At 48.6% G+C, this 26632-nt stretch overlaps 1 protein-coding gene across 1 annotated transcript in view; it reads left to right on the top strand.

Annotated features, from left to right (window-relative positions):
* Positions 1–26632, top strand: part of LOC126212794 (abnormal cell migration protein 10-like) — a 563013-nt gene that overhangs the window by 506087 nt on the left and 30294 nt on the right. The window contains exons 8-13 of the mRNA XM_049940196.1: positions 699–898; positions 1000–1203; positions 5422–5592; positions 7456–7772; positions 9347–9579; positions 15098–15306. Of these exons, the coding sequence (XP_049796153.1) occupies positions 699–898; positions 1000–1203; positions 5422–5592; positions 7456–7772; positions 9347–9579; positions 15098–15306 (1334 nt within the window). The remainder of the gene's footprint in view (positions 1–698; positions 899–999; positions 1204–5421; positions 5593–7455; positions 7773–9346; positions 9580–15097; positions 15307–26632) is intronic.

Here is a 26632-nt window from a genome sequence, read left to right as displayed (position 1 = left end):
TCGGTGCTGGAAGTTGTGTGCAGCTTAATAAAGAAACTATTAGTGCACTCGTATCCTTTTCGTAAATTGACGCAACTGACGTACCAGATAGTCCTCGTACGTAAGTTATAGGCTGTGGCAGAAAAAAACTGGACGGATAGAACAATACAGACGACGTGGAAAGTTAGGAGGGGGATTCGGGCTAAAATTTGGACAATTCGTCGGCACGCAGAGCGTCTCCGTACGTCTGTCCCAATTTAGGGGCCCCGCGAGTGCCTCGTACCGATCGTCGATCGAGGAGGATGCCTCGACACTTTGCGATGGAGAGGGGTGGGGATTTCATTTTCTGTTCTCTGATGTTGTATATATCTGAACTCGTTCACTGTCTGTACCGGACTACATTATAAATACTTCTCACTTTAACTTTCCGGACGTAATTTCGCAAAATTAGGTTACACCGGCACGGAACGGAACGGAACTGAACTGGTGGGTTTACTCGGCTGTAGTACGACTGACTACCGTCCGTCGCCAGAGTCGTGGGAAGGTGGAGCTCACCCGTAAAGGGTGTACTCGTACGGAGTCGCTCGTGCTACGGGGTAGGCACGTTCCGCTACAGCCACGGTTACATTTCGCTCTGTCGCGTGACGTGTAGGTCCCGAAGTGAATAAGTGAAATTCGAGGAGGGAGTGTTCTGAATGTCGGCTCCTCTCTGTGGACAGAGCGTGCCTACGAGGATCACGAGCTGCTGGTGGAGAACCTGCTGATGTGGACCCGCGACTCGAAGAACAAGCTGCTGTTCGTGGAGCGGCCCGAGAAGGTGGCGCTCTTCACCGGCCCGGAGCTGTTCCTGCTGCCGCCCGGGCAGCGCGGCTGCGCGCAGTCGGACTTCGACGACCACTCCCGCACCCTGCTGCTCGAGGTACGTACCGGGCGACGGTGCGTCGGGCGCGCCGGAGCGGGAAGTGGCTCTCGGCGTGACGGCCGGACGGATAGAGTGACGGGGCCGTTTTCTCTGCGCAGGAATTCTTCTCGGGCGGAGCGGGCGTGCCGGAGGTGGAGGGCCCGCTGTTCCTCAAGTCGGACTCGAAGAAGGGCTGGAAGCGGCACCACTTCGTGCTGCGCGCCTCCGGCCTCTACTACCTGCCCAAGGAGAAGGCGCGCGGCGGCGGGGGCGGGTCCTCTGCCCGCGACCTCGCGCACCTCGCCTCCTTCGACGTCAACCAGGTGAGTGTGCAGTCGACGGGGGCGGGAGCTGACAGAGGTGGTACGTGCGGGCCTCCGATTTCTTTTCCGAGTTTGGGCCTGAAACATTTTAATGTCAGTGTAGTCGTCTTTGACACTCATTTAATTTCGTGTGTAGTGGAACTGCAGAAAAAATGACACGCTCAAAAAACGAGAGAGTAAATTATAAAAAAGTTCTTAACAGAGTAGTGTGAAATGCCTAAACTTTACACGGGGCTATCCGCGCACCGTAAGTTCTCGTTCGCTCGTAACCTCAGCTTCGACCGAGCGAGGTGGCGCAGTGGTTAGCACACTGGACTCGCATTCGGGAGGACGACGGTTCAATCCCGTCTCCGGCCATCCTGATTTAGGTTTTCCGTGATTTCCCTAAATCGTTTCCGGCAAATGCCGGGATGGTTCCTTTGAAAGGGCACGGCCGATTTCCTTCCCAATCCCTCGTTAACCCGAGCTTACGCTCCGTCTCTAATGACCTCGTTGTCGACGGGACGTTAAACACTAACCACCTCAACCACCTCCTCAGCTTCGAGCACCCATAGGCACCGACACCGCCTGTCCTCATTATTGAGCTCGTGTCCGTAATGTGTGTGTGTGTGTGTGGTACTGGATCTGCCAGTCGGTGCCTAGCTAATAGACAGCTCGTCATTTGATAAGTATTAGCACTACTGACGTGCTAATTAAACATAATTTTTGCAAGATATTCCTTTCTGGTTATGTTCGAATAGTGTTAATGACTTTGTAGGAAATGTGTCAACCTCGATAGTACTAACAAAATATTTTTTCAGTTTCTGCTTTTGTCCATTAAAAGTGTTTATAAGATCATGTGACTTACCGAACGAAAGCGCTGGCAGGTCGATAGACACACAAACACACACACAAAATTCAAGCTTTCGCAACAAACTGTTGCCTCATCAGGAAAGAGGGGAGGGAGAGGGAAAGACGAAAGGATGTGGGTTTTAAGGGAGAGGGTAAGGAGTCATTCCAATCCCGGGAGCGGAAAGACTTACCTTAGGGGGAAAAAAGGACAGGTATACACACGCACATATCCATCCACACATATACAGACACAAGCAGACATATTTAAATATGTCTTTAAAATTGGTCTTTAAATATGTCTGCTTGTGTCTGTATATGTGTGGATGGATATGTGCGTGTGTGCGAGTGTATACCCGTCCTTTTTTCCCCCTAAGGTAAGTCTTTCCGCTCCCGGGATTGGAATGACTCCTTACCCTCTCCCTTAAAACCCACATCCTTTCGTCTTTCCCTCTCCTTCCCCTCTTTCCTGATGAGGCAACAGTTTGTTGCGAAAGCTTGAATTTTGTGTGTGTGTTTGTGTGTCTATCGACCTGCCAGCGCTTTCGTTCGGTAAATCACATCATCTTTGTTTTTACATATATATATATTATTAACTTTGTCTCGGAGGCATAATCTAGGTTGTGATGGAAGTGATCTGCAATGTAGCCTGAGGTCTAGACTTGCTTATTAGATGGCAGTACGATTGTAAGTTGGTGAAGCGAACAGATGTGAAAGTGTGGTTGTGATGCAGACTGATCTGTAGTAAAGCTCGACGTCTGGGTTATGTCGGTAGATGAGAGTTCGGTTACGTGCTGGCAAAGACAACGGATGTGAAAGCAAAATACCTGGTTCTTGTGATAAATTGACTCGTAGTACGACCCGAGATCTGGGTTAGGTGGGTAGGTGTCAATTTGGTTACGTGTCGGCAAAGGCAACTGATGTGAAGAATGAAAAGGAGAAAAAAAAATTTGGAGCGATCGTGAACCATGCCTCGAAGCCGTACCACACGGTCGACTCGTTTATCGTGCGGGAGGACTTCGTGAACATTTGTTGCCGATGACAATTCCCAGATGCGACACGAGTGTGTTCACAGCGACAGTGAGTGTAAAATGTGCTTCGTCACACTACAAAAACCTTCCTAGGTCACGTGTAACCAATTTAGACCTTTGCGAGAAACGTGACGTCTGCGTCACATTGCAAAACTCCGCGAGTACTGTGAAGTTCGTGCGGCTACCGTTTCGCAGTCGCTCGCAGCAGTTCTCGAACAGTGAGCCCGCGGAATTCTCGACTGTTGTGACACAGACGTGCACCGCTTGAAGATCGTACGTCGTGTCCGGTATTCTCGGCAGTGACGACAGTAACTTCTGTGACAGAGTGTAGTACGACTGGCTGTCGGCACCTCTCGTGAGCTGTTCACGAATCGCCAGGTAATTCGAACTTCCGAATGGGATTCTTCGACCCCAGTGTGGAAAGAAGTCTCTCCGTATTCCTTAAACGTGTCAGTACTCTCGAAGAGTAGCGACACGGTTGCCATCTTTCGGATAAAACTGTTTTACGAGTAAAGCCCCCCTCACCTCGTCCGGATCCGTGTAGACGTCTGCAACTGTATCGCTCGTGTTTAGACACTACGGAACCGGCACTCGACGGGAGTCGTATCGGTGACACTACTGACGAAACACACAATCTGGACTTCATTCCTGTGCAGTTGTTTACCCGTATGGTAAATCGTTTCCTGTTTACCTTGACCCGAGTAGTGAAAGTTTAATTATAACCACCCTGTGTGGAGAATACCCAGTCAGATGTAACACAAGTCCTTATGGCACTACTGATTTCTGGAAAAGCAAACAAATAAATAACTAACATATATTTAAAAGTAACACAGAGTTTTGAGGTCAGTTTATTTAATTTTGTGGAGAAGTTCACTGTCAGGAGATGGTAATTTTATTGGTTTGAACAATGTCTGAAATGGGGTGTACGTAAGTACGCTACTGGCCATTGAAATTGCTACATCAAGAAGAAGTGCAGATGATAAATGGGTATTCATTGGATAAATATATTATGCTAGAACTGACATGTGATTTCATTTTTCACGCAATTTGGGTGCATAGATCCTGAGAAATCATTACCCAGAACAACCACCTCTGGCCATAATAAAGGCCTCGATACGCCTGGGCATTAAGTCAAACAGAGCTTGGGTGGTGTGTACAGGTACAGCTGCCCGTGCAGCTTCAACACGATACCACAGTTCATCGAGAGTACTGACTGGCGTATTGTGACGAGCCAGTTGCTCGCCCACCATTGACCAGACGTTTTCAGTTGGTGAAAGATCTGGAGAATGTGCTGGCCAGGGCAGCAGCCTGACATTTTCTGTATCCAGAAATGCCCGTACAGGACCTGCAACATGCGGTCGTGCATTATCCTGCTGAAATGCAGGGTTTCACAGGGATCGAACGGAGGGTAGAGCCACGGGTTGTAACACACCTGAAATGTAACGTCGACTGTTCAAAGTGCCGTCAATGAGAACGAGAGGTGACCGAGAAGTGTAACTGATGGCACGCCATGCCATCACACCAGGTGATAACACCAGTATGGCAATGACGAATACACGCTTCCAATGTGCATTCACTGCGATGTCGCCAAACACGGATGCGACCATCGTGATCAAGTTTCGCCATTCGTGCACCCAGGTTCGTCGTCAAGTACACCGTCGCAGGCACTCCTGTCTGTGATGCAGCATCGAGGGTAACCGCAGCCACGGTCTCAGAGCTGATAGTCCGTGCTGCTGCAGACGTCGTCGAACTGTTCGTGCAGATGGTTGTTGTCTTGCAAACGTCCCCATCTGTTGACTCAGGGATCGCGACGTGGCTGCACTATTCGTTACAGCCGTGCGGATAAGATGCCTGTCATCTCGACTGCTAGTGATACGAGGCCGTGGGGATCCATCACGGCGTTCCGTATTACCCTCCTGAACCCACCGATTCCATATTCTGCTAACAGTCATTGGATCTCGACCGACTCGAGCGATACGATAAACCGCAATCGCGATAGGCTACAATCCGACTTTTATCAAAGTCACAAACGTGACGGTACGGATTCCTCCTCCTTACATGAGGTATCACAACAACATTTCACCAGGCAACGTCGGTCAACTGCTGTTTGTGTATGAGAAATCGGTTGGAAACGTTCCTCATGTTAGCACCTTGTGTGAATGCTGTGAAAAGCTAATCATTTGCATATCACAGCATCTTTTTTCCTGTCTGTTAAATTTCGCTGTAGCTCATCATCTTCGTGGTGTAGCAGTTTTAATGGCCAATAGTGTAGTTGTCACGTCCATTTCCTGGTAAAGCCACAGAGACAGCACACGACCAGCTGCCTCCCCAGTGTACTGAAACCGCCGTCGCTTTGCAGGTCTACTACGGCGTGGGCTGGCGCAAGAAGTACAAGGCGCCGACCGACTTCTGCTTCGCCATCAAGCACCCGCGCCTGCAGCAGCCCAAGTCGACCAAGTACATCAAGTTCCTGTGTGCCGAGGACGAGGCCTCGCTGCACCGGTGGGTCGTCGGCATCCGCCTCGCCAAGGTGAGCGCCTGCCCGCGCCGTCCGTACGAGCTGTCGGTCTGCGCCCGGCGGTTTGTCGCGGCGCTACTTCTGTACTGCACGGTCGTCTTTCGTTATTGTGGTAGTCTGCTCACAAAGTTTGGACTTTTGTCAGAGCACGGACACAAAACAGTTTCACTCTGTAGCACGACAGGAAGTGCTGTCATTTGTCACTCTCAGCAGTTCACTATATTCAGCACCGTTTATTTGTACAATTTATTCCTGTGCTTTTAAAAGATAGATTTAGTACAGTTTCCTCCTTCTCTGCCGTTGTGATCCCTCCGAATCACACTCGGACACTACAAAATCTGAAGATTTTGTGTCAGAGTGTATCAAAAACTTCTGTCAGAAACGGTCGTCAGTGCGAGCTCTCCTGCCAGATTAAAACTGTGTGCCAGACTGGGACTCGAACTGAGAATGTGTTCCTTTTGTCGCAGTGCTTCTAATGTATTCTTCTACAGTTTTCTGCATTACCGTGATTTAACAGGTGTCGAATTTAATGACAGGTTCTCCGAATGAAACGGGCAGCAAAAATGTGGCGAAACTCGCCGTACGTTCGTGGAACGTCTTTAGAAGTACGAGATCGTGTCTGGACTAGAGTGTGTCTGAGAGACTGCCTCAGAGTGACACAGATGTGAATTTGTCTGTTACCTTCATCAGTGACGAGTGGAATTAAGTCTGCAGTGAAGATACAGTGCACACCTGTGACTGCCTAATTGACTGGAAAATATGAGAAACTGAACAAAATGTATCGCCCAATTTCTAACCCAGAACTAAACACACTGTTTCTTCTCGGAGTGCCAGTCCACGAAGGAAGCGTCGGGATCGATCTTGCAAACTAATTGTGTCACTACTGCCGAGTCTTTTCCACTTTCGACTCGTAAAGACTGACGGGAGGAAAGACAAATTTGAGTGTCTCTCATTCTGCAGCAGTCACTTACAGCGATGCAAATCTGGAAGCACTCTACTCGTTCAGAGACTCGAAGAATATCTGGTGAGTTTTATCGTATTTCTACCGCCTACGTCAACTGGAGACCTCGTCGTCAAGTTTCGGGTCCGCTAAAGCGTAATACGTGCGGCAAAACCTCGAAAGGAGTGTAAATCGTGTCACTCTCGGTAGGTGAGGTTCCGTGTTTCGGGCCCAGTCTCGCGCACACTTTTATTCTGCCAGATGGGAAAGCGGCAGACACTTCACAGCCGAGTGAGAGGCCTGTCCCGGAGAAGACGTTTAGGCGGACCCACCTGTCTGAGGTTTCTGCCCTGGCTCCTCGTCAGCCGGACAGTGTGCGTAAAGGAAACGGCAGTCGGCACGACGCTGTTCCGATAAGCCTGTAATTTCCGTGTGGCCCGTCTAAAGGTGAACCTGAAAAGTTTTGAGAACTGGTTTACGGGAATAAACAAATATTTTGAGCGAGTAGCTGGCTGCAGTTCTCTGTTTTGTGTTCGTTACCCACACAGGTTTTAGAATCTAAAACATCCGTAATGTACTAGCTGAAACTGCGGCGATGCGGAGGTGCCGACACTAAAAGAGCCGCCGCTCCACTCGGTGACGGATGCCTCGGTCTCTCAGTTCGGGTGACTATGGCGTCCGTTTCAGTTCGGTCGCCAGCTGCCGGACGATTACTGTGTTTTGTTTCAGGTTGTCTGCCGGCTAGTGGAAAACTGTCGTCTGTTAAACTGTTCGGCTGCCAGCTGACGGAGAACTACTGTGTTTCGTTTCAGTTCGGCCACCACCTGACGGAGAAGTACGGTGTCCGTTTCAGTTCGGTTCCCGCCCGAAGGGCGACTACCGTGTCTGTTTCAGTGTGGCCGCCAGCTGACGGACGACTACTGTGTCTGTTTCAGTTTGGCCGCCAGCTGATGGACAACTACCGGGCGCTGGTGGACGAGCTGGCGCAGGACGACCTGGACCAGCTGGCGCAGGCGCGCTCCTGCTCCGTCAGTTCCATCGCGCCCGCGCTCGGGGGCGGCGGCGCGCGGTCCGGCGTGACTGGGGGCGCGGGCTCGCCCTCGGACTCGCCCGGCGGGGGCGGGGGCACGGCGGCGGACGCCGTCTCGACCGGCTCCAGCTCGAGCGGCTGCCTGAGTGACGGGTGCTGCGGCAGTGCGGCCGGCAGCGGCGGCACCGCCTCCACGCTCTCCGGCAACACGGCGGCCGCCGGGTGCGTGTAGGTCCGGCAGCGGGGAGAGCGGAGCGGTGGCGGGGTGTGGGACGAGTAGAGCGACTTTCCGGAGGGGACCTTACGGGCTGACACTTTTCAATTTTCTAGAGCAATACCATTATGGATTTTTTTTAAAGGAAAGTGGATACTTTGAAAATTAGAAGATTGTTAAGATCACTTAAGTTCAAACATTTCAATGTTATTAATGGAATCTGCAGACATTTTGTGTGTCTTATCAAAGTTTTAATTTCTTGTTATGCAGTTAGCAATTATAAATAAGAATGTTACTTTTATCAAAAATATCATACGTTGTTTGTTATTTAGCATTTCAATGTGATAATAAATAAAGAACTGAAAGAAAAGTAATAAATGTGGCCCCTACTGAGACCTGAAATGCCAACTTCACAATTAGAAAACTTTACACGATACTCTGCTACTGCAGGTCCCGTCAGTGAGTTTCAGCCGTTTCGTATACGGCAGGACTCCAAACGTCTACTCTTCGAAGGCAGTTTTATTCCGACTTTTTTATAATTGTGTTGCTGCGCTGCTTTATGAAATTCACGTCCGGAATCTTACGGCCAAATTTGTAAGTACAAAGAAAATTGGAGAGAGCCAGTGTGTGAGGTCCCCTTGTTATAAGAAAGTTGTTAGGAAAATACGCACGAGAAAGATAAAAGGTGACGACCCTGTACCGACCTCGACGAGTGAAAACATTGATAAGTGAATATGCCGTGTCTGGGTTTCAATACTATTAGACTGTTTCCAGGGGGCTGAGGGAGGGAAAATGTTGAGGAAAGCTATAAACGGAGGGCAGACAACTTTGCTGTGTGTTATGTTGCATTGGCACATCAAAGGGAATGTTTTGACAAGAGAAAATAATTACTGATGTTGTGCATGTGTATCTGCAGGAAAAGTTAATCTTAGGTGAAAGCAGTCCCCCGCCCCCACCCCTTTCCGTCCTGCCCTCCCCGTAACCCCCCACTCCACCGAAGTGCAGGCAGCCGACTCTCACTGTATTATGCAGAGAGACAGACAAAGACTGCCCGTATAGAATAATTCTGTCTCCTCCTTTAGCTTCCCAGTTTTGCTGTCAGCAGCTCTTTAACCAGATTTTGTCCCTGCATCAAAGACTGCAATCGATATGTAGATAGAAAGTAACCCAAGCAAAATAAGAGTGCACTGGAATAATTGCTTACCTATTTTAGTCTTCTAGCAGTATCACCTTTGTTAGAGTTCCACCAATTTCCGAGTTATCGGGATTCTAAACTTACAATCGACTGTTATCTCGTCAGTACTGAGGAAAAAATAACTTTCTCGAGATGCTTGTCAGAATGAATCCTCTTCATTTAAGCAAATTATCCATTCACTGCAAACAATTTGTTTCCATTATTTTAAGAAAATTGACCAAATCTATATTACGACAAAACTTGTTCAGATTGACAGAATTGTGCCGAGGTATACTGGGAGATCACAAATTGGGACACTCGGACACCCGACAGTATCCCCGCTGAGGCGGTGGCACCTGCCGGTACTGCGGTGTTCTGACCCCCGCCTCTGCCCCGTTCCGCCCGCAGGTTCGAGTGCGACTTCCCGACGACGGGCACGATCAAGCGGAAGCCGTCGGTGAACCCGAAGCTGCCGCTGACGTCGATCACGCGGCAGCTGAAGGAGGTGGGTGAGACCGTGGCCTGCACCCCATCGACGCCTTCTCCCTCGACGGCGGCCACCACGCCCACGTCCGTCTTCTCCCCGTCGGTCGACCTGGCGGATTCTGTGAACGTCAACGTGGGCACTATCCAGAGAGCAGGTCGGTAATACCATCTACCGTTTGTAAACTTTATTATCCTCGTCTACTTTTGAGTTTCTCACAAAATTTGATACGGAGACTTAGAGCGTGCAATCTAACTTATTCAGTTACTGCATCGACTCGAATATATGCCACACTATTTACCTGAATTTGATCCTCGAAAATTTATGTTGCGGCTTATATCTGCTGCCTCGTCTCCCTACAAACATTTGCCGTACAAACTAGTGTCCGTATCTCGAATAGGTGACGCTGCATTTTTTTACGCGACAGTGCAAACTTTTACCAGTGTTTGATTGGCATTAACATTGTGTAGGTCTTTCGGTATTATTTTGTTAGTTTATAATTCAGTTGCATTCGGATACTGCTAAGAAAGTCCATTTTGTGACAGTACGCACGACAGAGTAGAGCGAAAACCACCTTCGAGCCGAGGAATTCGGCACAGTTACGGTGCGAGCTACAGATTTACAACTGTGCACCGTGCCGAAACTGTGACCGAAAGAGGGGCCAGAAAAAAGTACGGACTGGAGGAGCGTAACGTGTGTAATGTCGTGTCTCTTCAGAAGGAGAATGAAACGAGACAGTTTCGTCGATAAAATTGTTAAGGGAACTGTAATGTGGCAAGTATGTGGAACTGGAAGCTAAGTTTCTTTCCTACGTGCAAGATAAGAGGAAAGACGGGGTGCCTATCTGACGAGAAATTATCCGACCGAAAGCCTCGGAAGTCGCGAAAGTCTCGAATGTGCCACAGTGAGAATTTCGTGCGAGTATCGGTCGGTGTCGTCAGTTTGTGTGGAGTACTGCACTGGCACGAAGGAAGCCGGCAGATGTCGAGGAGAAGCGGATCGAGCTCGAGCGTTACGTCACACAGTTGCAAAGGTGTCACGCGTACGCTTTTCGTCGGACTGGAGGTGCTGACGAGCCACAAGTATTTTTTAACGTGCCGAGCAATACGACAGTAGACGTGAAGGCGCAAAAAGTATCTCCTGGAGGGGAACAGGTAGGGGGGAGGGGAGGGGGGAGGGGATAACTGTGATGATAACTGTTACAGCTGATGGAAGGAGGTTACCCCGTTACATCATTCTGAGGAGAAAAAGATAACTGTTACAGCTGATGGAAGGAGGTTACCCCGTTACATCATTCTGAGGAGAAAAAGAAAATTTACTAAAGGCTCAGTGATACGCTGCGAAGAAAAGGGCCGGATAATGACGCTACTGACGGTCGACTGGCCGTCTGACATTCGGAATCGCACGTCTGGAGCCCTCGCTAAGAGGGCCGTATTAGTTTTGTATGTTTTTGGGGGACATCTAGCTGCTGAAGTAAAAGATAAACTTGCTGGACAAAAGACCTGAAGGAATGACTTGAAAACTACAGCTACTAGACATGACTAGATGTTGCTGTTTGAGGGCAACCTCTAAAAAATGTATCCAGATTGCCTCCCGGAAGTAGACCGTGCCCTCAAAGGAGTCACCGGTGATCGTTCTGTGCGAGTGGATTCTCACTCTGCAGTCCTCGGTATTGTCAGTCCACCTCCGAGGGGTTCGACAGGTGCCGCCTGTCGGGACGGCGGTAGGAGTGAGGGTGATGAAGTGAATACCAGAACTGATAGCGATGAGATTAATAAGACAAAGGATGTTGCCAGGGTGTTCTATCAAATACAAGGACAAATGTTTGTGGTAATACTTGCACCCTGCAAGTATATACAGATAAATGTTTCGTAACTTTTCTCCTCTCAATCAGTGTGCAGCTTATTTTCGTGCAATTTTTTTCATCTTCTATTTTTATTTCCCCCCACCTCTGAATTTAGGGGTGTGGTTTACATGTGGTGGTGACTTATTTTTGGGCCAATACGGTTTACTTTTATTAAAAATTGTCTCAGTTTCACTGAGCATAATGATAAAGTAGATTGAGCCATAATTATAACAAAAAAATTCTAATAAAATTTTTTGCAAATTGTAATAATTAGTAACCATGTTTGTAAAGAGTAGGGAATCCCCAATGTTAGCAAACAGAACTGGTCTCAAAATTTCAGCTGAAAAATAAAATTCATGACAAATATAAAAATGCACTAAAATAAATAGAAACACAAATAGGTAAAATAGAGCGAGTAAATAAATTTAAATAGCTTGGAGACACTATACAACAGAATGGTCTAGAAAAATCTGCAATAGATGTAAGAATTAACAAAACGGAAGGAGAGCATATGGTTTGACCTAAAATATTTACAACAAGAAATGTATATCTAGAAAAACAAAACTAAAACACTACACCACAGTGGTACGACCAGAACGTTTACATGGATCTGAATGCCTAACAATGAACTAAAAGGTGGACAAACTAGAGGTACTGGAAAAAAGGATTATTAGAAAAATAATGGGTGCAATGAAAACTACAGATGGTTGGAAATAAGTATTGAGGAGATCTACAGAAATATAGAGAAAATATCTGAAGTAATGGCCAAACGAAGATTAACCTGTTTTGGACATCTCTACCGAATGGATGGAAATAGACTAACAAAACAAATACTCCTGGGTTCAAATTAATGATATGAATATAATAGAGGGAAACATTCCACGTGGAAAAAATATATCTAAAAAGAAAGATGATGAGACTTACCAAACAAAAGCGCTGGCGGGTCGATAGACACACAAACAAACACAAACAAACACACAAAATTCTAGCTTTCGCAACAAACTGTTGCCTCATCAGGAAAGAGGGAAGGAGAGGGAAAGACGAAAGGATTTGGGTTTTAAGGGAGAGGGTAAGGAGTCATTCCAATCCCGGGAGCGGAAAGACTTACCTTAGGGGGAAAAAAGGATAGGTATACACTCGCGCGCGCGCGCGCGCGCGCACACACACACACACACACACACACACACACACACACACACACACGCACATCCATTTACAAATGTCTGCTTGTGTCTGTGTATATGCGGATGGATATGTGTATGTGTGTGTGTGCGCGCGAGTGTATACCTGTCCTTTTTTCCCCCTAAGGTAAGTCTTTCCGCTCCCGGGATTGGAATGACTCCTTACCCTCTCCCCTAAAACCCAAATCCTTTCGTCTTTCCCTCTCCTTCCCTCTTTCCTGACGAGGCAACCGTTGGTTGCGAAAGCTAGAATTTTGTGCTTTTGTTTGTGTTTGTTTGTGTGTGTATCGACCTGCCAGCGCTTTTGTTTGGTAAGTCTCATCATCTTTCTTTTTAGATATAAAACAAATACTCCTATATTTCTGGAAGAAGAAATCAACAATAGTGTGGATTACAGTAAGTAAGAAAAGGTCTTGAAAGAAACAACATCAAAGAATCACAAATAGCAGAAAGAAACCATTTTAAAAACAAAATACTAAATTTGGAAAGCTTTCAAAGCAGAAGAAATAAAAAATCGGGAACAACACGGACAGAAGAAAGGAAGAGACTTCGTGGGGAGAACATGAGGGAATACTGGAAAAAATAGGAAACAACAACAAAGGAAGAAGAGGAACTGAAGTTGTCAACGTGATCCTAGTTGGTCAATATGATTGTAAAAAAAGAAAAAGAAAAGGTAAGCATGTTTGTGTGACAATTTGTATTAACTGACCACAGCAAGTCACGAATTTTCCATCTTAATTTTTACCAAAGTTCCCAGATAACCAGTTTTTACTGTGCACCAGAATGAACACAACCAGTTTTCACTGCGCACCAGAACGGACACCTTACGTCGGACCGGGACTCGAACCTGCTGTCTTTGCCTTTAACAGCTGACGGAGCCTCGCGAGCGCTGTGTCGCGGCCCCCTGCAGGCTGGAAATCCCCTCGACTGCAGCTGAGCCATTTCAGTGCAGTGTCCCTTCTTTCAGGAGTGCTAGTCTTGCAAGGAATGCTGAGGAACTCGTGTGAAGTACGTAAGACGGGGGGGGGAGGAGGTACTGTGAGGCCGTGTCGCAAGTCGCGCTCGGTCGGCGGAGCACTCGCCCACGAGGGGCGGAGGTGCCGGGTTCGAGTCCCACTCCGGCACGCTGTTCTAATTTCACAAATTCTCGATGGGTTTCACGTCATTATTTTTGTATTTCTAGTTAGCATACAGTATCCCGTTCCCGTAAGTGTCGCGTAGGAGCGAGAATGGCAGTTTTTATCGTTTTACCGAGACTCACGATTTTATCTGGTGATGAGCCGCACGGACGTATTATTTCTCGTATTCGTGCACTATTGGGTTTCCGTACCTAACAATTGTTGCTGGAGGGTTACACCTTAGACTCAGAATTGTAGTTGACACAACTGGATTGCTGCTCTGTTACCTTCTTCCGAATGCTAAGTTTTGCAGTAATTGATCGTGAAAAACTTCCCCGTAAATGAACCACCGCAGATATAAGGACATCACACACACCCGTGCCAGAGGCGGGATTCGAGGCTGCGACCGTGGCACTCGGTCGGTTCCGGACTGGAGCGCCTAGAACCGCTCGGCCACACCGGCCGGCAGCTGTTTCTGAGCGGTCACTGTTTTAACAATAACTTAGATAAATCTTAAAACTCTAATGGTGTCACATCTCAGTTGCCATCTGGTGGTTGTACAAAAAAACTTGAAGGATAACAGAACTAATGGGATGGAAGCAGAAGAAAAAAAAAAAAAAAGACAGTCACGTTCTTAAAAGAGGCACACGTAACACAGTACGGTTGTCACTACAGTCCGATTCAAATGAGATGATACTTGACACTTCACTCACCAGAGCTGGTTTCCTCCAATCTGAGCACTCAGCCTCACACCCAAATCATTTGCTGTTGCCGAACTTCAACAATAATTGATCACTTTGCTTCCAGTCCCTTGTCTGGGTTTGTTCACACACACACAAAAGCTAATGATATACACACGTTTCATGCTTAGCACTGACCAAACACTACTGGATCCTTCTGCCCAAGACACGATTCAGTGTCACATGTACAGTTATTGTAGTTACAGAGATTGGCTCGCATCAGATAAGCTTCACACGACATTGTGTGAAGCTGAATTTTTTGAAGACCACAGTTCATCATTACAACTGGGTCACCAGAGCTATAAATGTAACATTCTACCTTAGTGAAGTGTTTAAGGTATAAACTTGACAAGTAGAAGCCTGTAGGTTCAAATCTCATCAGATGCAGCAAAATTTTTGTAGTTTTAAATCTAATCGGATGACTTTTATTATTATTTTTATTCAATTGATCAGCTTAAATGCAATTATTCTTGTACTTCTAATAATGTACCGTATAACATTCGTAGTCCTGTTGACTTCTTTTATTTGTTCTCGTTTTTCTCCCAATCGTTCTTTTTTGTTTGAAATCTGCCCGTGTCGCCTGTAATCGGCAACCGAGTGCCGACCACGACTCGTGTAGCCCAGAGTGAGGACAGTGTCAGGTGAGAAATCGGACGTCAGCTGTCGATTAGCTCGGTAGCTGCCACTCTGTCTGAGCACCATGTGTCTCTCGGCTCTGGTCGAGTGGCCACCTTTGCTCTTTCCTGTCCGTCACAGTCAGAAAACTGAATTTCGACTGCCCATCTCGCAGGTTCGGTGCGGAGGCGGCGGTCGTGCCAGATGCCTTCGACGCCGGACGGCGGGGGCGGCGCGGACGGCGGCAGCAACTCGAGCACCCTCAAACGGCACCACAGCGTCGGGGGCGGGTCGGCCCGGAGCTCCGCCTCCGCCTCCTCGTCCAGCTCGTCCACCCCCGTCAGGGAGCCACCCCCACCGCTGTCCGTGCCGGCAGAGCCGGAGGTAAGAGAGAGTTGCGCACAGGTGCGTATCTCGAGCGCTACGTCTACACCTCTGCGGATACGCAAATCGCACTGGAGTGCCCGTCAGAGGGTTCGTCGAAACACTTTTGCGATACTTCTCTATTATTTCCGGTCTCGAACAGTGTGTGGAAAAAACGAACATTTATATATCTTTCCGTGCGAGCTCCGATTCCCTTATTTTATTACGTCGAGCGTTTCTCCCTACGTATGTCGGCACCGATTAAATATTTTTGCATTCGGTGGAGAAAGTTGGTGATTGAAATTTCGTGAGAAGGTTCTGTCCGCCGTAACAAAAATAGCCTCCGATTTAATGATATCCACCCAAATCCCGTATCGTGTCGCTAACACTTTCTCCCCTAGTTCTCGGTAATAGGAATCGTGCTCCCCTTCTTTGAACTCTCTCTCCCCTAGTTCTCGGTAATAGGAATCGTGCTCCCCTTCTTTGAACTCTCTCTCCCCTAGTTCTCGGTAATAGGAATCGTGCTCCCCTTCTTTGAACTCTCTCTCGCGTAGTTCTCGGTAATAGGAATCGTGCTCCCCTTCTTTGAACTCTTTCGATGTACTCTGCTTATCCCATTTGGTAAGGATGCCACACTGTGCAGGAGTACTCCAGGTTGCTAATAAAACTCAGTCTTCGATACGCTTCCCCCACAACATTTTCTGTGTGTTTTTTCCAGTTTGTTTTTGTTAACTTTAATTCCCAGGTATTTACTCGAATTTACGGCCTTCGGATTTGACCAATTTATCGTGTAGGCGAAGTTAAACGGATTACTTTTAGCAGTCGTGTGGATGAGCTCACAGTTTTCATTATACAGGGTCTGCAAACGAACGTACTGACACGTCACGTCAAAACGACCACCGATTTGATCGATATCGACGTCTGCAGGCGACAGTCGTTCAGTAGAGTACCGAGAGAGATAATCGCATAAGCAAAGGATCGGTCAAAACAAAAAGAGTCTGATCGTGCCGAAGGAAATCTTATAATACAAAAAAAAGAGAAAAAAAAATGGAGTGTAATATACGACACACTTAATGTGATACTGACTGTGTAAAATAAAGACCAGGGTCACATCGAAATTGCGTAAGAGCCCCCCCCCCCCCCCCCCCCCCCGACACCCTGTCGGCAGTATAAAATTTTCTTTTCCTCCTCCTACATCTTTCCTAACATTATGAAACCCTGACAAGTACAGGATGGTTATAATCAAACTTTTGCTACTCGAACCAGGGTAGGCAGAGAACTGTTTACGGTACGGGTATCAGACTTTATAGGAATGACGATCAGAGTGTGTGTTGTCAGTAGTGTTACTCTCACGACGGGTAATTGTCTGTGTAGCCTTCAAAATCTTTAAGAAATAAATCTTGTAGGGATGTCCATTACAGTCGGATAACCTTGTGAGCAGCACAGTCAAAACAGGTAGTAACCCGTGAAGTCGAGATTTTGTTGTTGTGATTGACACAGTATACGTGTAAATTATTTCTAAATTTTATAAGTTATTGTGGAATAATGAATTTAATTATGTACAATATGTTTTGGGATCAATAGGTAATGAGTGTTTATGAACGGATATAAATGTGTTTTGACATAGCAGATCACAATGCTGCTTTACGCGTGATATTTTTTCTCTTTGAGAGGGACGTTATTTTCAGAGTTGCTAGTGTCGTAATCGAGTGCGGGTCCTCTGTAATTTTTAGGAATGGACATAGAACTGATAATTCACAACCCTGAGTCGGTTTAGAAAATATTCTAGGGAACCACGGCCATACTTCGTTACAAACAAATCGCGCGCGGACTTCGAAATATCGGCGCGAAGTTTGAGGTACGCGGTAGGCTGTCGCACATTATAGTGGCGTGAAGGATCAGGTGACACTGACTGTGATTTATTGACATTAACTTAATAATAATTATCAAAGAATTATCGGAAGAGATAGTAAGTGTTCTCGATGCTTAAAGCGTGACTCGATTTACTGTTTGAATAAGACAGATATTAATCACAGAATAGTCAGGTAGTCGATACGTTGCTCAGTGACCCGTCAACAGATTGCGATAGAATTACCGGAATGATCATTTCAGTCATTAGTGACCACCACACACACACACACACACACACACACACACACACACACACACACACACACACACACACACACAACAGAAAACTAACTACTCTTTTTGACAATTACATTTGGAACGGACGAGTTTTGTTTATGCTCGTCGGTATCAATAAACTTCATCCAAAGTTGAAACTTTACAAACTGTGTCATGTTCCTTCAGTTTGGTAGAACAGTAGACATTATAGTCTACACTACTATCTACCTTTTTTCACAAAGAGAGCACTTACCTTTTTCTTTTAGAGGAATGTTTCTGCTCCAGTCACCAGTCTTCTCAAAACGGAGATAAGGGTGACGCTCACACGTAGCACTACGTCACCGTGATCGACCGCACACGTGTGCCCCCTTTCTCCCTCCCTTTGCGTGTCGAAAGCCCCGCGATATAGGCGCAGTACGACTAAGGAAGGAGGTAGAGGAGAAGAGAGAGAAGAAAAGGACAGAGGGCCTGAAATGGGAGGGGACACATTTAGGTGCCGGTATCAGTACTGCGACACGGGGTCAAAACGTGAGCGTCGGTGTAGGCGGTCGACTCGGGTCCGCAGGAGGTGAGTGGGGTTTTCACTCGTAAAGACGTTTCGTCAAAATGACGGCAGTAGTGCTGTCGACGCACTGACGGAATACGGAGAGGTCGTCCCTCCACGTCCCCCTCAGAGCGTCTCCTCCCTTGCCCTCGAGTCTCGTTTACTGTTACTGCAAATTCAGATTCTGTAGTAGCTTCCCGACCGAGAGTCGTCTCCCTCACCTGTGCAGACAGTAGTCGAAACGGGAGGGCTCCGGTACCGAACTACCGAGAGTCGCCGGTACGGCTTATCGCGAAATGGCTCGATAGTGACACGGCTGGCTACTCGCAGCTGTGAGGTTGCAGACAGTTGTCAAAGTTCTTTCCCACAGCCGTTAAATCAGTTGCGGGAATACTGGCCAGTGTGTCGTACTTTCGTTCTTTGAAAATAGAGGCCGTACCGAAACGGCCACCGCTTACGGGACTTCCGCCTCGTACGGTTAAGTTCGGCGTTTCGATTCTGCCGAGTAATTAAATTGTCGAGAGACTGCACTTTTATTCGAGTGGGACACACGGCTCGGAAGTATTGTAAGTATGTTCTATTTGCCAATGTAGGCCCCTATTTTTTTAACGGTGGAATGTGGAGTAGTTAAGTTACGATCAGTTTTCGTTCCGCAGATCGTTTTCGGACATTATAAATGGTGAAGCGGCACGCTTACGCGTAGGTACTGCCGTGTTTGCGACGGTACGACGTAACTGGTGGTTAAGATTGTAATAGAACCCGCAGCTCGTGTGCCACTGTCGACACTGTAATACGGTGTATTTTAAGTACGACTCGATCTCGGTGGCGTTCATTTTAAATATTCGGTACGCTCGACACTTGTCGAAAGTTCGTACGAGTTCTCAATTGACTTCGGCCCGGTACTTCTAGTTCGACAATCTGGCGATCACTCGATCGGTGTACCGGCAACGACCCACGGAGGCGAGCACGTAACAGTTACAGGTTTTCACACACGTCAAGGTGTGCGTGTGTGTGTGCGTGTACACGCACTGCTCGAACTTCTAATACCTTGGAAATTCAGCATTTCTGGCCACACACTGACATAAAAGTTTCTTACTCTTTTTACTCGAGGAGACAAATTTTGAAGCATTGTGGAAATTATTTTGTTTTTAACCAGACACCGTTTTTAACTGAATACCTCAACTATTAGTGGTACTATATTATATGAGGTATATGTAGAAAATAGTGGTACTTTTTTATTATTTCATTTACATCATCCGTATACCACAAAGTCAATAGGCATAATTACATATAAGGGGCAGTCAAATGAAAACTGAACACTTGCCACAAATGGTTCAATTCGAAACTAATTAGCACAAGTGTTCTCGGACGTAGATCCCACTGGGAGACGGAACAATCGATTCGTGTTCTGTATAGTGCACACAGCTGGGAACAGATCCACAACTGCATCCACTCTTACACGACCTCATCTGACTGAAACTGGTGTGAGAATCGCACAGTGAAATATCTGGGCCGTGTAGACGATCTCGCACCGTTTCCCAGCCGAATCGGTCAAGTGTAGCCTGCGTCTACTCGACAGTGCGGAGACGCGAGTTATCGCGCGACGGGACGATTCGGTCGGGTGCCGTTCCCGAGTGTTTCAACTTTACGGCGAGGCGCAGTTCCTGCAAAAACGTATTTGTAGCCCGGTGCACAGATTGTGGCTCCGCACTCGGAATTGTCCCGATCTGACGGCGGCTGCTCCACTCGGGTATTTCGGTCCGGAAACGCTGCAACTTTCTCTGTACAGCCCAGATCCTTTGCGGCACGATTTTCACACCTTTGCCGACCCGAAGGAAAACGTTTGCGGACGTTAAATTCGGTGGGACGGGGACGTGCGAGAGTGGGTGCGGGCGCCGATCTGTCGGCGGGCTACCGCGTTCTACGAAGTGGGAATCGATCGTCTCACCTTCTGGTGGGACAAATGTAGTGTGTGTGTGGTGACGACTACCTACCGCGTTCTACGAAGTGGGAATCGATCGTCTCACCTTCTGGTGGGACAAATGTAGTGTGTGTGTGGTGACGACTACCTACCGCGTTCTACGAAGTGGGAATCGATCGTCTCACCTTCTGGTGGGACAAATGTAGTGTGTGTGTGGTGACGACTACCTACCGCGTTCTACGAAGTGGGAATCGATCGTCTCACCTTCTGGTGGGACAAATGTAGTGTGTGTGTGGTGACGACTACCTACCGCGTTCTACGAAGTGGGAATCGATCGTCTCACCTTCTGGTGGGACAAATGTAGTGTGTGTGTGGTGACGACTACCTACCGCGTTCTACGAAGTGGGAATCGATCGTCTCACCTTCTGGTGGGACAAATGTAGTGTGCGTGTGGTGACGACTACCTACCGCGTTCTACGAAGTGGGAATCGATCGTCTCACCTTCTGGTGGGACAAATGTAGTGTGCGTGTGGTGACGACTACCTACCGCGTTCTACGAAGTGGGAATCGATCGTCTCACCTTCTGGTGGGACAAATGTAGTGTGCGTGTGGTGACGACTACCTACCGCGTTCTACGAAGTGGGAATCGATCGTCTCACCTTCTGATGGGACAAATGTAGTGTGCGTGTGGTGACGACTACCTACCGCGTTCTACGAAGTGGGAATCGATCGTCTCACCTTCTGGTGGGACAAATGTAGTGTGTGTGTGGTGACGACTACCTACCGCGTTCTACGAAGTGGGAATCGATCGTCTCACCTTCTGGTGGGACAAATGTAGTGTGTGTGTGGTGACGACTACCTACCGCGTTCTACGAAGTGGGAATCGATCGTCTCACCTTCTGGTGGGACAAATGTAGTGTGTGTGTGGTGACGACTACCTACCGCGTTCTACGAAGTGGGAATCGATCGTCTCACCTTCTGGTGGGACAAATGTAGTGTGTGTGTGGTGACGACTACCTACCGCGTTCTACGAAGTGGGAATCGATCGTCTCACCTTCTGGTGGGACAAATGTAGTGTGTGTGTGGTGACGACTACCTACCGCGTTCTACGAAGTGGGAATCGATCGTCTCACCTTCTGGTGGGACAAATGTAGTGTGCGTGTGGTGACGACTACCTACCGCGTTCTACGAAGTGGGAATCGATCGTCTCGCCTTCTGGTGGGACAAATGTAGTGTGTGTGTGGTGACGACTACCTACCGCGTTCTACGAAGTGGGAATCGATCGTCTCACCTTCTGGTGGGACAAATGTAGTGTGTGTGTGGTGACGACTACCTACCGCGTTCTACGAAGTGGGAATCGATCGTCTCACCTTCTGGTGGGACAAATGTAGTGTGCGTGTGGTGACGACTACCTACCGCGTTCTACGAAGTGGGAATCGATCGTCTCACCTTCTGGTGGGACAAATGTAGTGTGCGTGTGGTGACGACTACCTACCGCGTTCTACGAAGTGGGAATCGATCGTCTCACCTTCTGGTGGGACAAATGTAGTGTGTGTGTGGTGACGACTACCTACCGCGTTCTACGAAGTGGGAATCGATCGTCTCACCTTCTGGTGGGACAAATGTAGTGTGTGTGTGGTGACGACTACCTACCGCGTTCTACGAAGTGGGAATCGATCGTCTCACCTTCTGGTGGGACAAATGTAGTGTGTGTGTGGTGACGACTACCTACCGCGTTCTACGAAGTGGGAATCGATCGTCTCGCCTTCTGGTGGGACAAATGTAGTGTGTGTGTGGTGACGACTACCTACCGCGTTCTACGAAGTGGGAATCGATCGTCTCACCTTCTGGTGGGACAAATGTAGTGTGTGTGTGGTGACGACTACCTACCGCGTTCTACGAAGTGGGAATCGATCGTCTCACCTTCTGGTGGGACAAATGTAGTGTGCGTGTGGTGACGACTACCTACCGCGTTCTACGAAGTGGGAATCGATCGTCTCACCTTCTGGTGGGACAAATGTAGTGTGCGTGTGGTGACGACTACCTACCGCGTTCTACGAAGTGGGAATCGATCGTCTCACCTTCTGGTGGGACAAATGTAGTGTGTGTGTGGGTGACGACTACCTACCGCGTTCTACGAAGTGGGAATCGATCGTCTCACCTTCTGGTGGGACAAATGTAGTGTGTGTGTGGTGACGACTACCTACCGCGTTCTACGAAGTGGGAATCGATCGTCTCCACCTTCTGGTGGGACAAATGTAGTGTGTGTGTGGTGACGACTACCTACCGCGTTCTACGAAGTGGAATCGATCGTCTCACCTTCTGGTGGGACAAATGTAGTGTGTGTGTGGTGACGACTACCTACCGCGTTCTACGAAGTGGGAATCGATCGTCTCACCTTCTGGTGGGACAAATGTAGTGTGTGTGTGGGTGACGACTACCTACCGCGTTCTACGAAGTGGGAATCGATCGTCTCGCCTTCTGGTGGGACAAATGTAGTGTGTGTGTGGTGACGACTACCTACCGCGTTCTACGAAGTGGGAATCGATCGTCTCACCTTCTGGTGGGACAAATGTAGTGTGTGTGTGGTGACGACTACCTACCGCGTTCTACGAAGTGGGAATCGATCGTCTCACCTTCTGGTGGGACAAATGTAGTGTGCGTGTGGTGACGACTACCTACCGCGTTCTACGAAGTGGGAATCGATCGTCTCACCTTCTGGTGGGACAAATGTAGTGTGCGTGTGGTGACGACTACCTACCGCGTTCTACGAAGTGGGAATCGATCGTCTCACCTTCTGGTGGGACAAATGTAGTGTGTGTGTGGTGACGACTACCTACCGCGTTCTACGAAGTGGGAATCGATCGTCTCACCTTCTGGTGGGACAAATGTAGTGTGTGTGTGGTGACGACTACCTACCGCGTTCTACGAAGTGGGAATCGATCGTCTCACCTTCTGGTGGGACAAATGTAGTGTGTGTGTGGTGACGACTACCTACCGCGTTCTACGAAGTGGGAATCGATCGTCTCGCCTTCTGGTGGGACAAATGTAGTGTGTGTGTGGTGACGACTACCTACCGCGTTCTACGAAGTGGGAATCGATCGTCTCACCTTCTGGTGGGACAAATGTAGTGTGTGTGTGGTGACGACTACCTACCGCGTTCTACGAAGTGGGAATCGATCGTCTCACCTTCTGGTGGGACAAATGTAGTGTGCGTGTGGTGACGACTACCTACCGCGTTCTACGAAGTGGGAATCGATCGTCTCACCTTCTGGTGGGACAAATGTAGTGTGCGTGTGGTGACGACTACCTACCGCGTTCTACGAAGTGGGAATCGATCGTCTCACCTTCTGGTGGGACAAATGTAGTGTGTGTGTGGTGACGACTACCTACCGCGTTCTACGAAGTGGGAATCGATCGTCTCACCTTCTGGTGGGACAAATGTAGTGTGTGTGTGGTGACGACTACCTACCGCGTTCTACGAAGTGGGAATCGATCGTCTCACCTTCTGGTGGGACAAATGTAGTGTGTGTGTGGTGACGACTACCTACCGCGTTCTACGAAGTGGGAATCGATCGTCTCACCTTCTGGTGGGACAAATGTAGTGTGTGTGTGGTGACGACTACCTACCGCGTTCTACGAAGTGGGAATCGATCGTCTCACCTTCTGGTGGGACAAATGTAGTGTGTGTGTGGTGACGACTACCTACCGCGTTCTACGAAGTGGGAATCGATCGTCTCACCTTCTGGTGGGACAAATGTAGTGTGTGTGTGGTGACGACTACCTACCGCGTTCTACGAAGTGGGAATCGATCGTCTCACCTTCTGGTGGGACAAATGTAGTGTGGTGTGTGGTGACGACTACCTACCGCGTTCTACGAAGTGGGAATCGATCGTCTCACCTTCTGGTGGGACAAATGTAGTGTGTGTGTGGTGACGACTACCTACCGCGTTCTACGAAGTGGGAATCGATCGTCTCACCTTCTGGTGGGACAAATGTAGTGTGTGTGTGGTGACGACTACCTACCGCGTTCTACGAAGTGGGAATCGATCGTCTCACCTTCTGGTGGGACAAATGTAGTGTGTGTGTGGTGACGACTACCTACCGCGTTCTACGAAGTGGGAATCGATCGTCTCACCTTCTGGTGGGACAAATGTAGTGTGTGTGTGGTGACGACTACCTACCGCATTCTACGAAGTGGGAATCGATCGTCTCACCTTCTGGTGGGACAAATGTAGTGTGTGTGTGGTGACGACTACCTACCGCGTTCTACGAAGTGGGAATCGATCGTCTCACCTTCTGGTGGGACAAATGTAGTGTGTGTGTGGTGACGACTACCTACCGCGTTCTACGAAGTGGGAATCGATCGTCTCACCTTCTGGTGGGACAAATGTAGTGTGTGTGTGGTGACGACTACCTACCGCGTTCTACGAAGTGGGAATCGATCGTCTCACCTTCTGGTGGGACAAATGTAGTGTGTGTGTGTGGTGACGACTACCTACCGCGTTCTACGAAGTGGGAATCGATCGTCTCACCTTCTGGTGGGACAAATGTAGTGTGTGTGTGGTGACGACTACCTACCGCGTTCTACGAAGTGGGAATCGATCGTCTCACCTTCTGGTGGGACAAATGTAGTGTGTGTGTGGTGACGACTACCTACCGCGTTCTACGAAGTGGGAATCGATCGTCTCACCTTCTGGTGGGACAAATGTAGTGTGTGTGTGGTGACGACTACCTACCGCGTTCTACGAAGTGGGAATCGATCGTCTCACCTTCTGGTGGGACAAATGTAGTGTGTGTGTGGTGACGACTACCTACCGCGTTCTACGAAGTGGGAATCGATCGTCTCACCTTCTGGTGGGACAAATGTAGTGTGTGTGTGGTGACGACTACCTACCGCGTTCTACGAAGTGGGAATCGATCGTCTCACCTTCTGGTGGGACAAATGTAGTGTGTGTGTGGTGACGACTACCTACCGCGTTCTACGAAGTGGGAATCGATCGTCTCACCTTCTGGTGGGACAAATGTAGTGTGTGTGTGGTGACGACTACCTACCGCGTTCTACGAAGTGGGAATCGATCGTCTCACCTTATGGTGGGACAAATGTAGTGTGTGTGTGGTGACGACTACCTACCGCGTTCTACGAAGTGGGAATCGATCGTCTCACCTTCTGGTGGGACAAATGTAGTGTGTGTGTGGTGACGACTACCTACCGCGTTCTACGAAGTGGGAATCGATCGTCTCACCTTCTGGTGGGACAAATGTAGTGTGTGTGTGGTGACGACTACCTACCGCGTTCTACGAAGTGGGAATCGATCGTCTCACCTTCTGGTGGGACAAATGTAGTGTGTGTGTGGTGACGACTACCTACCGCGTTCTACGAAGTGGGAATCGATCGTCTCACCTTCTGGTGGGACAAATGTAGTGTGTGTGTGGTGACGACTACCTACCGCGTTCTACGAAGTGGGAATCGATCGTCTCACCTTCTGGTGGGACAAATGTAGTGTGTGTGTGGTGACGACTACCTACCGCGTTCTACGAAGTGGGAATCGATCGTCTCACCTTCTGGTGGGACAAATGTAGTGTGTGTGTGGTGACGACTACCTACCGCGTTCTACGAAGTGGGAATCGATCGTCTCACCTTCTGGTGGGACAAATGTAATGTGTGTGTGTGGTGACGACTACCTACCGCAGTTCTACGAAGTGGGAATCGATCGTCTCACCTTCTGGTGGGACAAATGTAGTGTGTGTGTGGTGACGACTACCTACCGCGTTCTACGAAGTGGGAATCGATCGTCTCACCTTCTGGTGGGACAAATGTAGTGTGTGTGTGGTGACGACTACCTACCGCGTTCTACGAAGTGGGAATCGATCGTCTCACCTTCTGGTGGGACAAATGTAGTGTGTGTGTGGTGACGACTACCTACCGCGTTCTACGAAGTGGGAATCGATCGTCTCACCTTCTGGTGGGACAAATGTAGTGTGTGTGTGGTGACGACTACCTACCGCGTTCTACGAAGTGGGAATCGATCGTCTCACCTTCTGGTGGGACAAATGTAGTGTGTGTGTGGTGACGACTACCTACCGCGTTCTACGAAGTGGGAATCGATCGTCTCACCTTCTGGTGGGACAAATGTAGTGTGTGTGTGGTGACGACTACCTACCGCGTTCTACGAAGTGGGAATCGATCGTCTCACCTTCTGGTGGACAAATGTAGTGTGTGTGTGGTGACGACTACCTACCGCGTTCTACGAAGTGGGAATCGATCGTCTCACCTTCTGGTGGGACAAATGTAGTGTGTGTGTGGTGACGACTACCTACCGCGTTCTACGAAGTGGGAATCGATCGTCTCACCTTCTGGTGGGACAAATGTAGTGTGTGTGTGGTGACGACTACCTACCGCGTTCTACGAAGTGGGAATCGATCGTCTCACCTTCTGGTGGGACAAATGTAGTGTGTGTGTGGTGACGACTACCTACCGCGTTCTACGAAGTGGGAATCGATCGTCTCACCTTCTGGTGGGACAAATGTAGTGTGTGTGTGGTGACGACTACCTACCGCGTTCTACGAAGTGGGAATCGATCGTCTCACCTTCTGGTGGGACAAATGTAGTGTGTGTGTGGTGACGACTACCTACCGCGTTCTACGAAGTGGGAATCGATCGTCTCACCTTCTGGTGGGACAAATGTAGTGTGTGTGTGGTGACGACTACCTACCGCGTTCTACGAAGTGGGAATCGATCGTCTCACCTTCTG

This window comes from Schistocerca nitens, chromosome 11 (genome assembly GCF_023898315.1).
Source record: "Schistocerca nitens isolate TAMUIC-IGC-003100 chromosome 11, iqSchNite1.1, whole genome shotgun sequence".
Taxonomy (NCBI): Eukaryota; Metazoa; Arthropoda; class Insecta; order Orthoptera; family Acrididae; genus Schistocerca; species Schistocerca nitens.
This window is presented reverse-complemented; position numbering and strand designations above follow the sequence as displayed.